At 40.0% G+C, this 16,173-nt stretch overlaps 1 protein-coding gene across 7 annotated transcripts in view; it reads left to right on the top strand.

Annotated features, from left to right (window-relative positions):
- DPYD (dihydropyrimidine dehydrogenase) overlaps window positions 1-16,173 on the top strand; it is a 349,713-nt gene that overhangs the window by 288,597 nt on the left and 44,943 nt on the right. For all 7 annotated transcript variants that reach the window (XM_085586539.1, XM_085586538.1, XM_085586535.1 and 4 more), the window contains one exon: window positions 14,404-14,583. In XM_085586539.1, coding sequence (XP_085442665.1) covers window positions 14,404-14,583 — 180 coding nt within the window. The remainder of the gene's footprint in view (window positions 1-14,403; window positions 14,584-16,173) is intronic.

The raw sequence follows: 16,173 nt of genomic DNA, 5'->3' as shown, positions 1-16,173 counted from the left end.
TACTCATTGTATACCAGGAGCTCCAGAAATGTGTAGAAAGCACCTTTCTGTGATACATGTCATTATTACAGTTTTCCAGTGAGGTTGAGGTATTTTATTTCTAATTTAAGTAAGCTTTTTTAAATTCCCAATTTATCAAAATTAGATGTATATCAAAATTTTTTGCATGTTTTGAAACATGTATGTGATTTACCATGTCACACTGATGGTTTGTTAGATTTTTGCAAGGTTTTGAAAGAGACATACATTTTTAAAAGTCATCTTGCTGCAGGAAATTAAAATGGGAAACAATTATAGAAAATTCCAGCGGAAAAAGAAAATGCATTATGGAAAAAGCAATAAAAGCATAAAAATATTAAAGTAAAAATCACTTCACAGTAGCCTGTATGATTCAATTGTAGATCAATATTGTGTAGTTAATGCATTAGCAGTAGAGCATTAATTTGCAATTACAGCAGGTGATCTGATCCTCTGTGTTCTGTCCATTGACATAAATGACCTTTTGTTGAAAGAGATTCTGTAGTCATTATTTCTAGCAGATGTAACTGAAAAAAAGAGGTAGAACAAAGGGGTACTTTCTGAAGTATACTTGCTTCATGGTAGATCCTTTCAGCATTATATTCTAGTATGGAATACTTTGTTCACCTGGAATATTGGTAATTTTCATGTAAAGAGTGTGGATTCCTTTTCAAATAAATGTCTTTTCTCACAAAGTATAGAGGTCACACATGTCCTCTGTTGCAGACATGGATGTCTGTAAGCAGTGATTTAAAATCCATCCATGGAATGCTGCTTCTCCGTGGGACAGCCTGTGGCTTTGCCCTGAGCCCTTTTGCAGATCCACCTTCATCCTCCCTTATCTCCCTGCTGTCCTGGCTGGGACGCAGTGCCTGGCAGTGCTGTTCCTGTGGGTGCTGTGCTCTTGTCCTCACCGTGCTGTGTCCAGCCCATGTGCCCCTGCTGCCTCCAGGCCTGCCCCGTGCTCCTCCTCATCTCTCAGGCAAGGGAGGAAGGTGGGAGTGTGCCTCCACCACAGGCAGAGCTGCCATGAAGCTGGATCTGCCCCATGCCCTTCTCTCCTGGCAGCACCAGTTGTGGGTGGGACCTCAGGGATCTGAGGAAGAGCAAATCCATTCTGGAAATGGGACAGCCCATGACAGGAAAGCAATAGTGATGAGTTTTGCCTCCGTAAGATGAACTCTCCCTACAACATGAAACACAGTTGTTTTTGTGAGACTGCTTCTGGATTTTTAATATTTTCAACAAACTTTCTTGTTGGTACCTCTTTGGAACAAAAGTCCTAAGGAATTCAGGACAATTTGATTATCGTTTTTATTTAGAAGCCTTTTTACTGAAGCATTTAGCTAAGAGATTTTTACAGCAGCAGGATGGCCCTTTGTGTGTGAATAAGCAGGCTTTTCCATCACAAAATCATGGGACTTGATCTATGAGACAGTATTTTTATTGTATTTGTGCAAACGTAAACCCTGTAAGGAGCTCTTTTTAAAGGCTACAGAACTGCAAAGTAGAGATCTGGTTCTCTATGTACTTCATTACTCTTCAGTCCATGTCAGTGTCTGTTGAAGTCACTGAAGACTCTGATACTTTAGTTAAGTGAGGATTAGATAGGGCCAAAAAATTCTCAGCCTGGAATTACTATTCATGCCATTTAATGCAGAGTAAAGAACTAAAAAATGTTCAAATCCTGGGAGTGTGGAGCAGGGGAGTGAGGGATCTCGCCCTGTGTTTTGAAATTCCAGGTTAAGTTTCTACTGATAACCATTGGGAAAAAAATACTTTGTCTTGCAATGAATAGCCATGATTCTGAATGCAGACAGAGTCCTTTGTCTCAGCCCTGCATGAGGAGAATGAAGTCGGTGGGTTGCCTGTCCTTACCCCAGCACACGGGGGGAGCACGGGCTTCAGGCTCTGCTCTGTGCCAGGCTGGGTGCTCCAAGGGCTGATAGGCACACTTGGGCACCAGCTGGACACTGAGGTTTCTGACACAGGCTGTGGCTTTAGGGGTAGAGGAACAAAACCTTTCTGTACAGAGCTGTCCATGACACAGAGAAGTTAAGGTGCTAGACCTAATTCTTCTCTCATTATTAAAGTTTATGGGGGAGGAATAGGTTGCTGAATGCGGTGTCAGGCTACCAAAATTGTATGAGACAAGATTCAAGGGATGGTACTTTAGACCCACCAAGACTTTTAAGAAAGAAAATGCCATTTAAGGCAAAACCACTTTTCAGATGTAAGTCCTTTGATTGAGATAAGTGTAGTCTCCTGTAGAAAGGGCAGTTTTTAGACTGTATTTCCGAAGAAACTTGATACGTATTTGTACATCCATTTTAGTATCTTCCATCACATTTGAGCTTTTGTGGCCATTTTCACTGAAATTTGCCAGAAGGGAGAGTGTTTTACTCTAACAAATTTTGAGCAACAGAAAAGGCAGAGGAGAGAGAGTAGCTGCATTCCTTCACTGTAAGCACAAGCACACTATGAGCTCACCTTTATTAGACCTCAGAGAGCCCGCATGGGACAGCACTGTGTCAGCCACAGGAAAGGCTTTAATTGGCAGTCACACCTTATTAGACGTCAGAGAACCCAACCAGGAGACACAGAGCTGCTGGAAGCCAGATATCATTAGCTCCACTGCTCACAGAGCCACGCACTGAGAAAAGTCTTCAATGGATACAGCACTGAATGGAGTGGCCCTTCTCTGCAGAGATGAAATTTGCAGTACATGCAGAAACAAAAGAGGGAACAAAGTGCTGTTTGAACATGTCGACGTAAAATCCTAAGAAAAATGAATGTGAAAGAGAGAAGAGAGTTGGGACAGACATACCCGAGCATTCACTTTTGAAAACATTTCATTATCTTCTGTTTTTTTCCTAGCCCAGTGCTAATTGCAGAAATTCAACCTGTTCTCAACTGTCTGTCTTTGCTAATAAAACAAAAAGTAATTAGAGGACTGCCACACTTGCTCCTTTACAGATGATTGGGAGAGAAATTGCTAATTGATAGTGAGAATCTTCTATGAGAATTTCTTTTAAATGAAATCAGAATTTGTCAAACAAAAACAATCTATAAAGTTTTTTCTTTTAGTAGTAAAAAACTATCAAATTAGAACAGGTTTTCATTATTGATTCTTACATATTGTTTAGCCACTTTTTGTAAAAAGTTGCAATATTCAAATCACCACATTGTAAAGTTACAGACTAAAGTCAACACTAATAATGCCTTTTATTTTGTGCAGTTTTGCATTAGTTCTACATTTGGAGCTGCTTATGGGAATTATCTATTAGTTTTCCTTTATTTCTGCTCATTTCACCAGCTAGTAAATGAAGTCTGCATAGATAGGATTGTTATTTCCTAAATTTGTAAGAATGAATTAAAGCTCATTCTGTAACAATTGCTATTTGTCATTCTCGTAATGAATTCTCATGCAAAGTAGTTTCAACTATCACGTATGGTAGTAATTATTTACTAACAATTAGGTCTCAATTGAGCATCAGTTCAAATGCTGTCCTATAGCAGTCACTCCTGGCCTCTGCAGGGGATTTGTTCTCCTGGGGACCCTGGGTCTGCTCCCCTTTCCTGCCCTGCCTGGGTGTCTACCCTGCTTCTCTGGGTCTGGCAACTTCAGAATTGAGGTGATGGGAAGAATAATTGCTTTGACAATGTGTTTTTCTCCATCTCTCCCAAGGATCCGCAATATTGCTTGTCCTTTGAAAGCCTGGTAGTGCTGCACCTATTTTTAATGTGGATTCACCCTACTGATGTGGACTTGTGCTTCTGCTCTCTTGCATGAACAGGCACAGAGTTGTTCTCCAGGTGGATAAATCACATGGTGTGAATTGACACCGAGTGAGTTTTGTTTAAAGTTTACAAAGTAAATGCAACACGGAGATGACTCTTCACAGCGGCTTGGTTAATTGTTGATTAACCAAATTATAGGCAAGTTGTTTTACTCAGCTCAGGTTGCTTTCAGACTCTGTTGTAGATTGAGTTCCCTTGAGTCCATGTGGAGGTGACTGGAAATTTAATCTGAAACTGTACCCAGCTCCTTGTTGGATATTGAAAATAAATACAATGCATGATGAGCACAGTGGAAAATGCTGTTTCTTTCTTCCTTTCTGTCATCTCTAATAATTACTTAGGAAAATTCCTGTGGGGTTGGTGTTTTTGTTTTTGTTTTTGGTTTTTTGTTTAGTTTTTTCTTTATGTTATATGTGTTGTAACTGCAGGGGACTTGTTTTCCAAAAAGGGAGAACACAAAACATTCAGTATTGCAAAGCTCAGTCATCAGAGAAGTTCTTGGAAACTGTCAGTCATACAAAGAAAACACGTTTAAGAATTTTCTCTTTTTATATCATAGTGGCTTGTTGTTCTTTCAGCCAGAGACTGTACCTGGCAGTGAAAGAAAGAAAGGGAGAGTAAGCAGTGGAAGAGGTTGTTCTCAGGGAAGGCACGGTCCTGGAGCCCACACTGGCACAGGAATGCACTGCTGTGCAGCTCAGCTGGGGCTTGGTGCTGGGCTAGCTGCAGTTTGGTCACTGATCTTTCACTTTTCCCAGTGGTAGAAAAATGGGTTTTCTGCCCAGGAAGGAGGGAACAATAATTTTTTTCCTGTTACAGCACAAGCCCCCTGACACAGCTTGATCTGACTGATGAGGGGCTCTTTTATCCATGCAATTAGAACAAAAGAAACAGAGAAAACGTTGGTTTATTCTAAGCTGTCATTTTGGAAGCTGGCAGTACATTTAAGAAAGGGTTTTACTTCCTTCAATATCATCAGTTATGTTGCTGCTTTTCTTGCTGATGTTTATTATTTGGATGGAGATAGGTAAAACAATCCCTAAGGAAATGTGGAAGTGGGTTTTTATCTCCAACACGAAGGATTTGCAGGGTCAGAACTATTTTGTTCACATGAATCTCACTCTTCAGTGGATACAGCAGCTGCTGCACAAATTTGTACAGGCAAGCTGATAGAGGATAAAGTAATTTTAGCTGAAATATAATGTGAGAATAGTAGAGGGAAAGACTCACAAGGATGAGGGGTTAATCATTGCAGGACTGAATTGAGGTTCCAAGATAGAAAAATTGCTTTTCTGTTTGATTTTGAGAGATCTTCAGCTTTCAAAATTCTGGTCACAGGAGGATGTTCCTCAGTAGAAGGTTCTCATTAGAATTTGTTGAAAATTTCTTTGAGGGAACTGTTTTTCATTGACAAATTTCATTTAATCAAAATAGATCTCTAGTCCCTGCTGTGTCTGATTCAGTGTCCTGGGATGAACACTGAAGGTCTGCCCTGGATCTGTTAGGCATTAATGAGACTGACTATTGCCAGTGATGAGGAAATAGTTATTCTATCAGAGGGAAGTTTAAACATGGAAAATTTATCCATTTTGACTGATAATCAAAATTCTAACAACATGTAGAATTAACACATTTAAAGGCAAAAATATTATTTGGGTAAATCAAATCTGTTTCAATCTTTTTGCAACATATTTTGGTTTTGACCTTTTCATTCCAATTAACTTGGATTGCAAAACAGACATTTTCAAGTTAAATGGAGCCATTGCATTCCATGTTGTCAAACAGCACATATTGGTAATTCTGAAACTCTTTTCCACATGATTTTCAGTACACCAGTCTTTTCTGAAAAGTGTGCTTTTCTAGAACTACCCTTATCTCTGACACCTTTCCAAAAATGGGATAGCAGACCAACTCGGTTCTAGAGAGGATGGTGTTCCTGTGGGCTTGCTCTGAGAAAACAAAAACTTAAAAACACTGCAAACTGCTGTGTAATACCTGATTACTTTTATCATCAAACTACCAGGTCCGAGTGACTTAATTGGTACCTGCTATAGAAATTTCTTTGGTGCTGAAGGTTATGGCTTGTGAAAACAGGTAAAACATCTACATGATACAACTGGTAATGCTGTCCCTGCAGCTGCAGAACTACTGGGAGAGCTGAAGGATTTTGTTTTCCAGAACAGTACTTATAAGACAGAGGTGAGACCTTTGGGTGTTAATAAATGAAATGTGATATTCAGCATGTATTTAAAGATAGTTGTAGAACCTCTATATGTGATTGGACTGTTTACACAGGGGAGTTAGTTCATCTGCTTCCAAAGCCATCATTCATTTTTTAGATCTGCAGTACAATGATATAATTTGCTATACATGGCTGATTATGAAGCTGTTTCCCAGAGTCCTCAATGCTCAAGGCACATGGAATCATATTTGTTTTCTTAGGAAAGATGATCGTGATCAGCACTTTTATCATTGTGTGTGCCCACCTACTGCATAAAGGTTCACTTTGTAGTTCCAAGAACTGACAGAATGCTTTAGTGAGATAAGGAAATATAACCATTCCTCTAGGGTTGGTTGACAGGGAAAAACCCCACAGTTACCTCAGGGAGCCTTCTGAAAATTCTTGATTTATTCTGCGTTTCCCTTCTCAAAGACATGGGATACGAAATTGCATCATTCAGGGTCCCTTGATAAGTACCAGTTTCCTACTCCCAAACACCCAGTTTAGCTATTTAGATCGAAGATACATTAATTGGCATTGGAGAACTTAAGGGGAGGAAAAATAGGTTTGAGTAGGCAGGAATTAATGCATTGGATAACATTCTTAAAGGATCCCTTATAGTGCTCTCATCTCCTGCCGTGCCCTTGTCTGATAAGTGCCTAGTGGATTCTCAACTTTTTTCTCCTCCTTTGTCGTTGGCCACTCATGACTGCCCAGTGTTGCTGGAGTGCAGGACATGAACAAGATCTGTCTTGCAGCCCCCAGAATCAGGTACTTGGAGGTCTCTCTGCCAGGAAGAGTAGCCATCCCCTTGGTGCTGGGGAAGCTTCTCTGTAAGCCTGTGTCAGGAGGCTGCTGTGGCTGCAGCACACAGAGCTGTGGGGCTCTTCCTGCTGCCCAGCTGCTGCATCCATGTTTCTGTACCCATGGTTCCTGCCTCGATGCTCCCCGAGTGCCAGCTCAGCTCTGCTTGACACCATGTCAGCATTGTGTTGTCCTCTTGTAGAGAGAATCCAAGCTGTTGCAGGAAATACGGTGTTTATCCCATGAGCTTGTCTTGCATAGACAGGAGACCTTCTTCTCCTTTTAAGTAATTTTGAGTTCCATTATTTACTTACATTAGCCTGTATTTTGGATTAGAATGACAATTTATCTCAAGATTGTCTGATGAACTTTCTTGAGGTATAACAAAATATCTGAAATACTTCACTGACTTACTGAAAACCACATGGCATAGGACTATCCAGTCCTTGGTTTTTTTTTTTTTCAATATAGATTCCTTAAGCCTTTTGTGAATGGTTGCCTGCTTTTCAGAGCCTGGAGTTATTAGCATCTCTGAATCTATCTTTTGTGCGTTATCCCTCCAAGTGTCACTAGTAAGCCCTCTGCTCATTAGGACTTTAATGCTAGGACTCAGTAAAAAAGATTAGGTGGGCTTTTTCCCCCATAATTCAGACAATTCATAGATGTAATATTTCAGTCCTTCAAACTGCTTTCTGAAAGCTGTACTAGACTCTGAAACAGTAGTTCATTAGCTCATGCATATTAGTTCAATCATAATGTTTTAAAAAGGCTATCAGCTATCATCCAATTCAGTTTTGTGTCGATCCAGTATCTGAAGACTTGTTAAGTAACATCCCATCTGCTAACCTCTATCTCTAGAGTCATTTAAGCAGCTAATGTGAGTGAATCAAATCATTCCATCTGTACTATATCAATATTTTGGAAGCTTTTTCTTTTCACAAATTTGTTCTTTAAAACAGAGAGTCTTGAGGTTTTCTCCCAAGTTTGTACCACATTGTCTTATAAACCACTTCCCGTAATGTTCCTAATCCTAAAACCCTCTAGCAGAAGTAATAATTAGATAGAAAGGATAATTTAGGCTACGCATTTAATGTTCTGGTAAGTTGGTGTTCAGCGAGACATGAGGAGGAGGAGCCATCATTACAGATGCAGCCTTTCCATAGACATTGGTGTCCTGAGGTTGTATGTACAGAGATGCCTCTCAGAGGAGATGGTATTTGCATGCTCTCACATTGCAGCTCTTGCCACATTATTATGAGCACTGTGTCAGACAACCTGTGCAGTGTCTGCTGCTTTTTGCTTTGGAAATCTGGGCACAGATCTCCAAATTATTTTATAGGGCTCTTGCCCTCTGCAATAAAATTAGCCTTCTTAATGTTAACAATTCATATAGATATACAGGTGGACAAATAAAATCCTTCCTGAACCATCTTGCATTCATTCACAACTTCAGGTTTTTTTCACAAGAATCCTAATCAATAGAACCTAATCAAGAAAGCAGTAGCTTCAACTATACATTAAATAACAGCTCAGGCATTTTCATAAATTTTTCTCCAACAAAAAGGTGAGTTTATATCTTCAATACTTATAAGGAAAAATATTTAATAGGAAAAGAAAGCTTCTACAGAAAGATCATTAATGTAAAAATTGAAAATATATTATAATATAAAATAGTAAACCTTTTTTTTACCATTTGAGCATGCCAGTAAAAATATTTCAAAGAGAGTCAACCAAATTAATGTCAAAGCACAATTGTTAATGTGTTGTAAACGGTCTCACAGGTATCTCAGAGAAATAATAGTTGTTTATCCTTTTGCTGTGGTCAGAATATTAGAAATTGTGAAGTCAAAGGCCAATTTTGTAATCGAATGGCATTTTGAGAGCTATTTTATTTACAAATCCTGTGCAGTTTAGAACCAAAGCTGAAATTAGTCTTCATCTTCTGGTAAAGCAAGATGCCATTCCACTAAATGCTAGAATTTTATCATTTGAAGGGGAAAAAAGGCAAAAAGAAAGCAGCCAGTGAGGCCTACAAATATAAAAGCATTTGAGATCTCAGAAGGAGTTTAAATCAATGCACTGCCACAGTTACAGCACAGATGAAAGAGCCTGCTGTCTCAATTGCCAGGAAACTACTTAGAAACTCTCACTTTGATTTTTTTTTTTTTTTGGTAGTCCGTTACATTACCACTAAATGCAATATACGGAGACATCACTGCTTTGATGTTCTACAGCTACAACAAATGGAAACTAATATGGTAGAACAGTAAAGCTATGTGATTTGCATTTATATATACAAATATATACCCATCAATCTTCTTACTTCTAGACCGTGTATCACTGCCACCCATCTGCCTTCTTACTGATACTTCTGTTTTCATAAAAGTGACAATTATTTTACACCCATATCCTGAAGAGAGATACATATATACAGAGGGGTATAAAATTAAAATTTTCTCCAAGCTATTGACTCCCAGAACAAATTCCTCACTTGCAAAGCTTTCTAAGAGTGCTTTGAAACAATTTCAAATTAGAGCACGACAGGGTTTTTCACACAGGTCTTGTCACACCAAGAATACTTACTCTCTTCTTGCAAAACAACACATTATTGAACAGTCTAGATTCTCTGACCTGCTCCAGTCTTTTGAGGTGATCTAGCAGTATATGAGATGATACACAATACCTCTTGTTGGGTGAAAGTAGTGTGGGGGAAAACTGACACAAGCATGTCTAAATCTGCATTTCTGCTGTGGTTTCTGCTGAAATCCCAGCTATTGATGGAATAGAAAAGAATGCAGGTAGGGACTAGGTTCCTTTTTGGCACTATCTTCTCCATCATCACCTGTCCAGCTAGGATTTTGCCATATAATAATGAGTTTATGTAGGGAAAGAGAGACTACACAGCCTGAAGAGGACTTCAATGTTTCCTCTTCTAGTGCTACAGAAAAAGATTTCTCCTCTACAAGATCTCCCAAAGGGAAAATGCGTTGAGCAGGAATTGCTCTACTGAATGATCTGGCTGGAAGTGCCTCAGGCACTCTGTCCAAAGTCTGCATCAGTGGCACAGGTCTTCCATGCAGTCCCTCAGGATATGCTAAAATTTGGACAGGAACCACTTCCATTTTTGTAGAGAGTGGAACAGAAATAAAATTTAATGTCTGGGTATTTTTTCCATTGCTTCTAGAAACTCAGCTTCTGAACCAAACTGAAAGGTCTTACACAGACAAAGATTTCAATAAACAATGCAGGGGATTTGTCTCAGTAAACACTTTAGAAATTGGCATCTCTTTATTGTGTAATGATTCTGCTAACAGCAAAGGCATTCATTGTGACTGATGTAGAAGTACTTGTTACCAGCACTGAACTTTTCTTCAAAATATATGAATTAAAAGTTTCAGATTTGTGTGACTGCTCAATAAAAATCTTGTAACCCATAAAAATTAATTTACACAATAATAATCTTCTTACAATTTATTCCAGTTCCTCAAGTAAGAGTTGTAATGTGTCTAGATCCTATGACAGACTCACTTTTTATGTTTATTTAGTAATAGAGCAGAGTGGTCATTTCTTATGAAAGACATCAGCAGGGACCTTTGCATGCCTCTCCCATCACCGTATTTTGCAGAACAGTTTTATTTAGAGCCTTATCCTGTGATTCATTTCACATCCCCATTCCAATGAGATAATTTGGCTGTTTACCAGCAGCAAAGCAGGTATTGTGTCTTTTAGTATCTCAGACATGTCTGCATAGATTAGAATTGTAATTTAAGTTGCTTACAGTGACTTATACTGAGCAGTTTTAGATTTCAGAATATTGAGAGCACAGTATAATTGACCATACATTGCATGCTGGCCTAGGTGTCTCTTTTGGGATATATGGAGCCATCATTGGAGTTTGGATCTGGGAGAAAAGGAAGGAGATCCCATGTTAAAAATTAAATGTAGCAGTTCTACTACTGGGACAGAGCCAGGCAATGCAGTAAAAACAAGCTTATGCAAACTTATTTCCCTGCATATTAGTGCAATATGAATAATACATGTTACCTTCCTAACCAGGAAAAATGTAGCACCTTTCTCTTCAAGTCCAGCTTCTAGTGACCAACGCAAGCAAGACAGCAGGACAGCACTGGCAGCAGTAGAGCTGCCAGCTTTGTTGTGACTGTCCCATAGGATGTTCCACGGGGCAGTCTCTCATCTTCCACAGAAGATACTTTCTACCTAAATGTTTCAGGTGAAATGCTGGGTCAGTGAACAGCTGAATGTTAATTTACTCATTAAACAGATCCACTTGGATTATTTAGGATTAAGGGATATTAAGCAGGTGCCATCCCTGCTGTGCAAAGTCCCAGCACTGCTGGTGCCAGAAGCGGGGCTGACGAGGCGCCGGGCAGCGCGTCCGGGCGCCGCTTCGTGCGCTCGTCCGTAAGCGGCTTCTGTTGGCCAGGGTACAGACCACTGCTCTGGCACAGCACAGCAGAGGTGTTCTCACCTGGAGGGTCTCACTGCTGCTCAGGCTTTTGCTTCAGGGTCTGAAGGGAAGCACGTTCTGCTGTGCTTGGTGGGTACCGGCCTGATGCCGAGGAGAGGGGCTGGCTGGGCAGGGCTGGCTGCACTTCCACTGCTGCTCCATCGCAGCAGCCCTTACACAGCGCTTCCCACCTTTATCTCCGCCTCACGTGGTTTCATAGGACATTAAATCAGAAGTGGGAGCGACCACTACCGCATTTTGGATACAGCAATGCAGCAGAGGGGTCTCGGGCTTAGCTCTGAGCTGTGCAAGGGAGGGAAGTGCCTGCTCCCAGTGAAGCAGCTGGAGCAGAGCAGGGCATTAATGAGGTGTGAAGGTGGGCTGGTTCAGTTCTTCTGTGATTTTTCCGGATGCCTGAGTTTGAGTCTCACCTGGTCTATTGCCGCTTCTCTTGTGCTGAAAAGAGGACACAGTGTCATTTAAACTGGTGATTCAGAGGCAGCCAGGTATGATGCTAAAAACCTCTCTCTGGTGTAGGAATTGTCATGGCTGATGGGTCTTGGTGACCTTTTATCCTGACTTCGTTCACCACCTTTTAAAATGCAGCAAAGATTTCTACGCTGACTGATGGAAGATTCTTTAAACCTAAAATACAAATCTAACCATCTGATTTGTGTAACATAAGCTCAGAATTTTGGAATTTGCCAAATAGATGGCAAATCTATTTCAGTTGGTTTTGTATGTGTTAATGTTTGAAGTTCTCTTGTTCTAGGAAAGGCCCATAAACATAAGCACTTGCTTTTATCCCAGTGAAATTAGTGAAAAGTATGTCTTTTGCTAATTATCCACACCATTGGGCACCATAGTCATAAGCTTTCTACAAAGGAGGAGGATTGTCTGAGGCCATTTCTTTGTTCTAAGCCTTTCCATGTCATGTAGCATTTTTCTTTAGTGCAGATATTTACATTTTTTTTAAAAGCTGCATTTTGCCTTAAGTTCTGGAGCTTTCTTGGCTTTCCAGGGAAGACAAATAGTGCATTGCATATAGAATCACAGGGAATACAAATAGTTACCTCTTAGTGTGTTATTATCTTACACACATTTTTGTATTATTGCAGTTCGTAACACTGCACCACAAGCTGGAAAACAGTAAAAGCCTCTTTATTTATAAGATTATTACAGGTATTGTCGGGTGTATCTCATGTGTATACATCCTGTCAAAATATTTCAGGATTTTGACAAAAGTGTCTGAACTTGTTTCAAGTGACATGACATGACATGGCTTTTAACTGCTTTTTATTTTTTTTTACAGTTTTAGTATTTTTAAGAGTAGTAAAAGTCTTACCTATGCACTAAAAATCCCATAGAATTTCTTGCTGTACAAAAAGCATCCGTGGAGTTTTGCAGTTAAATAACCTGTACGGGAAGTAATTATGATGCTCTCTATAATTGCCATCCAAAAAAGATACAGTCTTGAAGCCTGTGGAAGGTATAACAGATCTAATTAATGCCCACACTGTTTCTCCAGAGAAACACTTTTTTTTTTTTGTAATGTAAATGCACTGCATAGAAAATGTTATTGTGCTTATTTTATAGCTTTTTTTTTTTCTTGTTCAGTAGTAGTATGTGGTATTTCCCATTGTGATGTGTACCTGTCTTCAGGACTGCAAGCTGTATTGTCATTTCTGAAATGGGGAAAACAATAGTATATTCCCTGTGCTATTCAAGTGTTGATGTCAATTATGGTTTAAAGTGTGTTTCCACATCCAAGAAGTGTGGATGTGTTTGTGCATGTCTGTGTGCACCAATTCATGTTCTAAAGTGTGTGGATATTTCATTGTTGTGTTCACTATGTGTGCACAGAGTCAAGGTATTATCAGGAGCATTCCTTTCAGCTTTTACTGTAAAAGCTGAATCAAAGGCTGAAAACATTGACACATCTGGAATTTCAGAGCATTTCCAGGGACTGATAATTAATGGCACTCAATCAACCCTGCACCTTGTCACTGATGGCTGATTAGAGTTTAGCTAATGAGAAGGTATTCAGACAGCAGTCGGGGATATTTTTATTCATGTCAGTATGGTTGGGGATCTCTGTGGGTTTAAGCCTGAGCTGATATCCCCAACATGCTCTAGAAGAACCCACGTAAATGGTCAGACTATTTTGTGCTGTCAGTAGTTTTGTGTGTACATGTTTAGCTCTGCAGATCAGGGATCACTACTTTATATGTTTATAAAGCTATATTGCTATTTATGCTTCTAAATTATTTAAAATAAAGCGGCCTGGCCTCCCAGTTGCACTGAGTGGCAGAAGGGATTGTTCTGTTCTGTGCCTGGCAATGCTCACCCCGTACACATCAGTTTAATGAGTGTTTGTTGAGACACTTCCATTGGATCCAGATTCATCTCAGGGCTATCCAGTGGAATGGCAAGAAACAATGGGCCCAAACTGACACACAGGAAATTCCATTTGAATATAAGAAGAAAGCTTCAAGGGAGATTGAACACTGAACCAGGTTCCCCAGAGAGGTGTAGTTGGAGATACTCAAATCCTGACTAGCTGCAGTGTTGGGTAGCCTCCTCTAGTTGACCCTTCTCTGAGCTGGAGGTTGAATAACAGGATCTCAAGAGATGCTTTCCAGTCTCAGCAAGTCTGTGGTTCTGTGATTTGCTAGGCTGGGCCCTAACTGGTTATGCCTGTGCTTCCTGAACAGAGCAGGCTGGGGGTTACCACTGAGTGTCTGCAGGCAAAGCTCTGAGCACAGGTGGTGGCTTGCCCGTGTGCTGGTGTGCTCTCCAGCAGGCACATCTGGGGTGGGCTTGTAGGTTCATCTCTGAACAGCCTCAGGTCTTGTCCAAGGGCTGCTGCTGGGAAAACTGGCATAACTGGTGTTATTGAGCCCTTTCTTTCTTGAACTGCAGTGGTGACATCATGACGTAGGATTAATCAGACAGTAATCCTGAATCCTTGTAGTTCTTTCCCAGTGGGGTTGCAGGAAGGGCCGCCTGATAATCGGTAAATCCAAAGAGCTTTTTAATTCCATATGCTTCTCTGCCAGGATGGAGCTGATAACTGACTTGCATTTCACAGGTGTGCAGTGCGATCCAAAATCAAGATTTCACTGTTATTGATGACTACTGCACAGGACTGCAAGCTCTTCTTTACCTGAAAAGCATTGAGGAACTTGAAGACTGGAATGGACAGAGTCCTGCAACCATGTGCCATCAGAAAGGAAAGCCAGTACCTAGAATTGCTGATCTGATGGGAAAGGTATGTTGTTTTGTTGCCATTCCTGTATAGTAACACTATGTCTTTGTTTTGAATGTAATTCCATAATCATTGTATGCAGTTTCTGCTACTTACCTTGATTAATCACTGCTGCTGTCATAATTAGTCACCAAGTCATTTTCCTTCTGAATATTAACAAATACGTAGGCAGCTTAAGAAGACAAACTTGAAATGACTTGATACAGGCTAGCATTTTTACTATAAGTATGATCTATTCACGTGATTCATAACATCATGTCTTAAAAAAATACATAGGATGTAAAATTAAAAATGCATTAGAACAAGTTCTGGAACTGCTTGTTTTAATGAAACTCAACTCACTTCATATTGATCCTAATATTGTGCCAGAAGCTCCTGGTATTTTAGCCAGGGTGTAACATCCAGGAGACATGCAAAAATCCTCTTGCCCTGGCTCTGAGCAGCTGAGACAAGTAGTCGCAGCCCAGCTTTTAGCTGGAATGTGAGCTCAGATAAGAGTGGTCCTTCAATCACCATACCTGAGCATCTCGTGGTCTTTCACGTGTGCTGATGCCCAAATCCTCTGCAGGACAGGGAAGTTCTAAGTGAGGATTGGTGACACAGAATTTATTAAATTGTTTGGTAAGATCATTTAAACCTACAAAATCTGTGATGAAATAGGAATGTAGATGATGGTCAGCATGAAATCCTAACCTCTGGACTGTCTTTCCTCTCTGCTCTAATAGTTACCTGCTACAAAAGCATTTTTGGAGATTTTTGACAGATGCAATGTGTTGCAGCTGCCCCAGCCCTGCTCACCATCCACCAGGGCACCTGCTGATCCATACTGAGAAGCAGGGAGGTGTAACTGGCTTCCTGCTGATGCCTGGCTGCCTCCTGCTCTAAGCAAAATACCTGCACAGCAGGGAGGCCAAGCTTTTGTTTCTGGTTACTAGAGGGGATCACTTTGAAGACTGATTTCAGTTATACATCATGCCTATTGATTATCCTTCCAAAAATCTGATGTACGACTGTTGAAAATGTTGTAAAAAGTAAAGAATTACAAAAGAATGGGATTTGGAGTGTCAAACGCCTCCAAATCTCTGCTTATCATTGCTGATGACTGGAATTGGATTTAGCAGGAGATTAGAGACTCCTATATTGTTGTTGTTCTCTGTGGAGCTCTGAAAATTATAACATTACCTTCAAGGAGGAAAGACAATCCTTTTCCTAAAGCTCTGGATAATACACTGCTTAAAAATAAACCACGATATAAGCAGTTTCATTTTCATCTACTTATGTTAAGCAGTTAAACCAGGCTCAAAGGGTTATAGCTAAACTTCTTTCCTTTAACACCTGTGGAAACCTACACAGCATTTCCAACTCATGTTACAGATTTGTTGTAATTCTTCTTTCAAGCTGCACTCAGTGTTCTGTCTTTGTGTTACCTTTGTATTTTACTATACAGACAGCCATTGTCAAAGACGTTTCTCCTGTCCTTTTGAATGAGGAAAAGAAAAAATTGTAATTTTTAGTCTTTTTTTGCTTGTCACTACATTGATAATTAACTTTAAAAAGGTTGTGTGAAAATATGCTTTAAGGAAGCATTTAATA

Source organism: Lonchura striata, chromosome 8, assembly GCF_050655825.1.
Source record: "Lonchura striata isolate lonStrDom1 chromosome 8, ASM5065582v1, whole genome shotgun sequence".
Lineage (NCBI taxonomy): Eukaryota > Metazoa > Chordata > Aves > Passeriformes > Estrildidae > Lonchura > Lonchura striata.
Note: the sequence above shows the minus strand (reverse complement) of the source record. Positions and strands in the feature narration are given on the sequence as shown.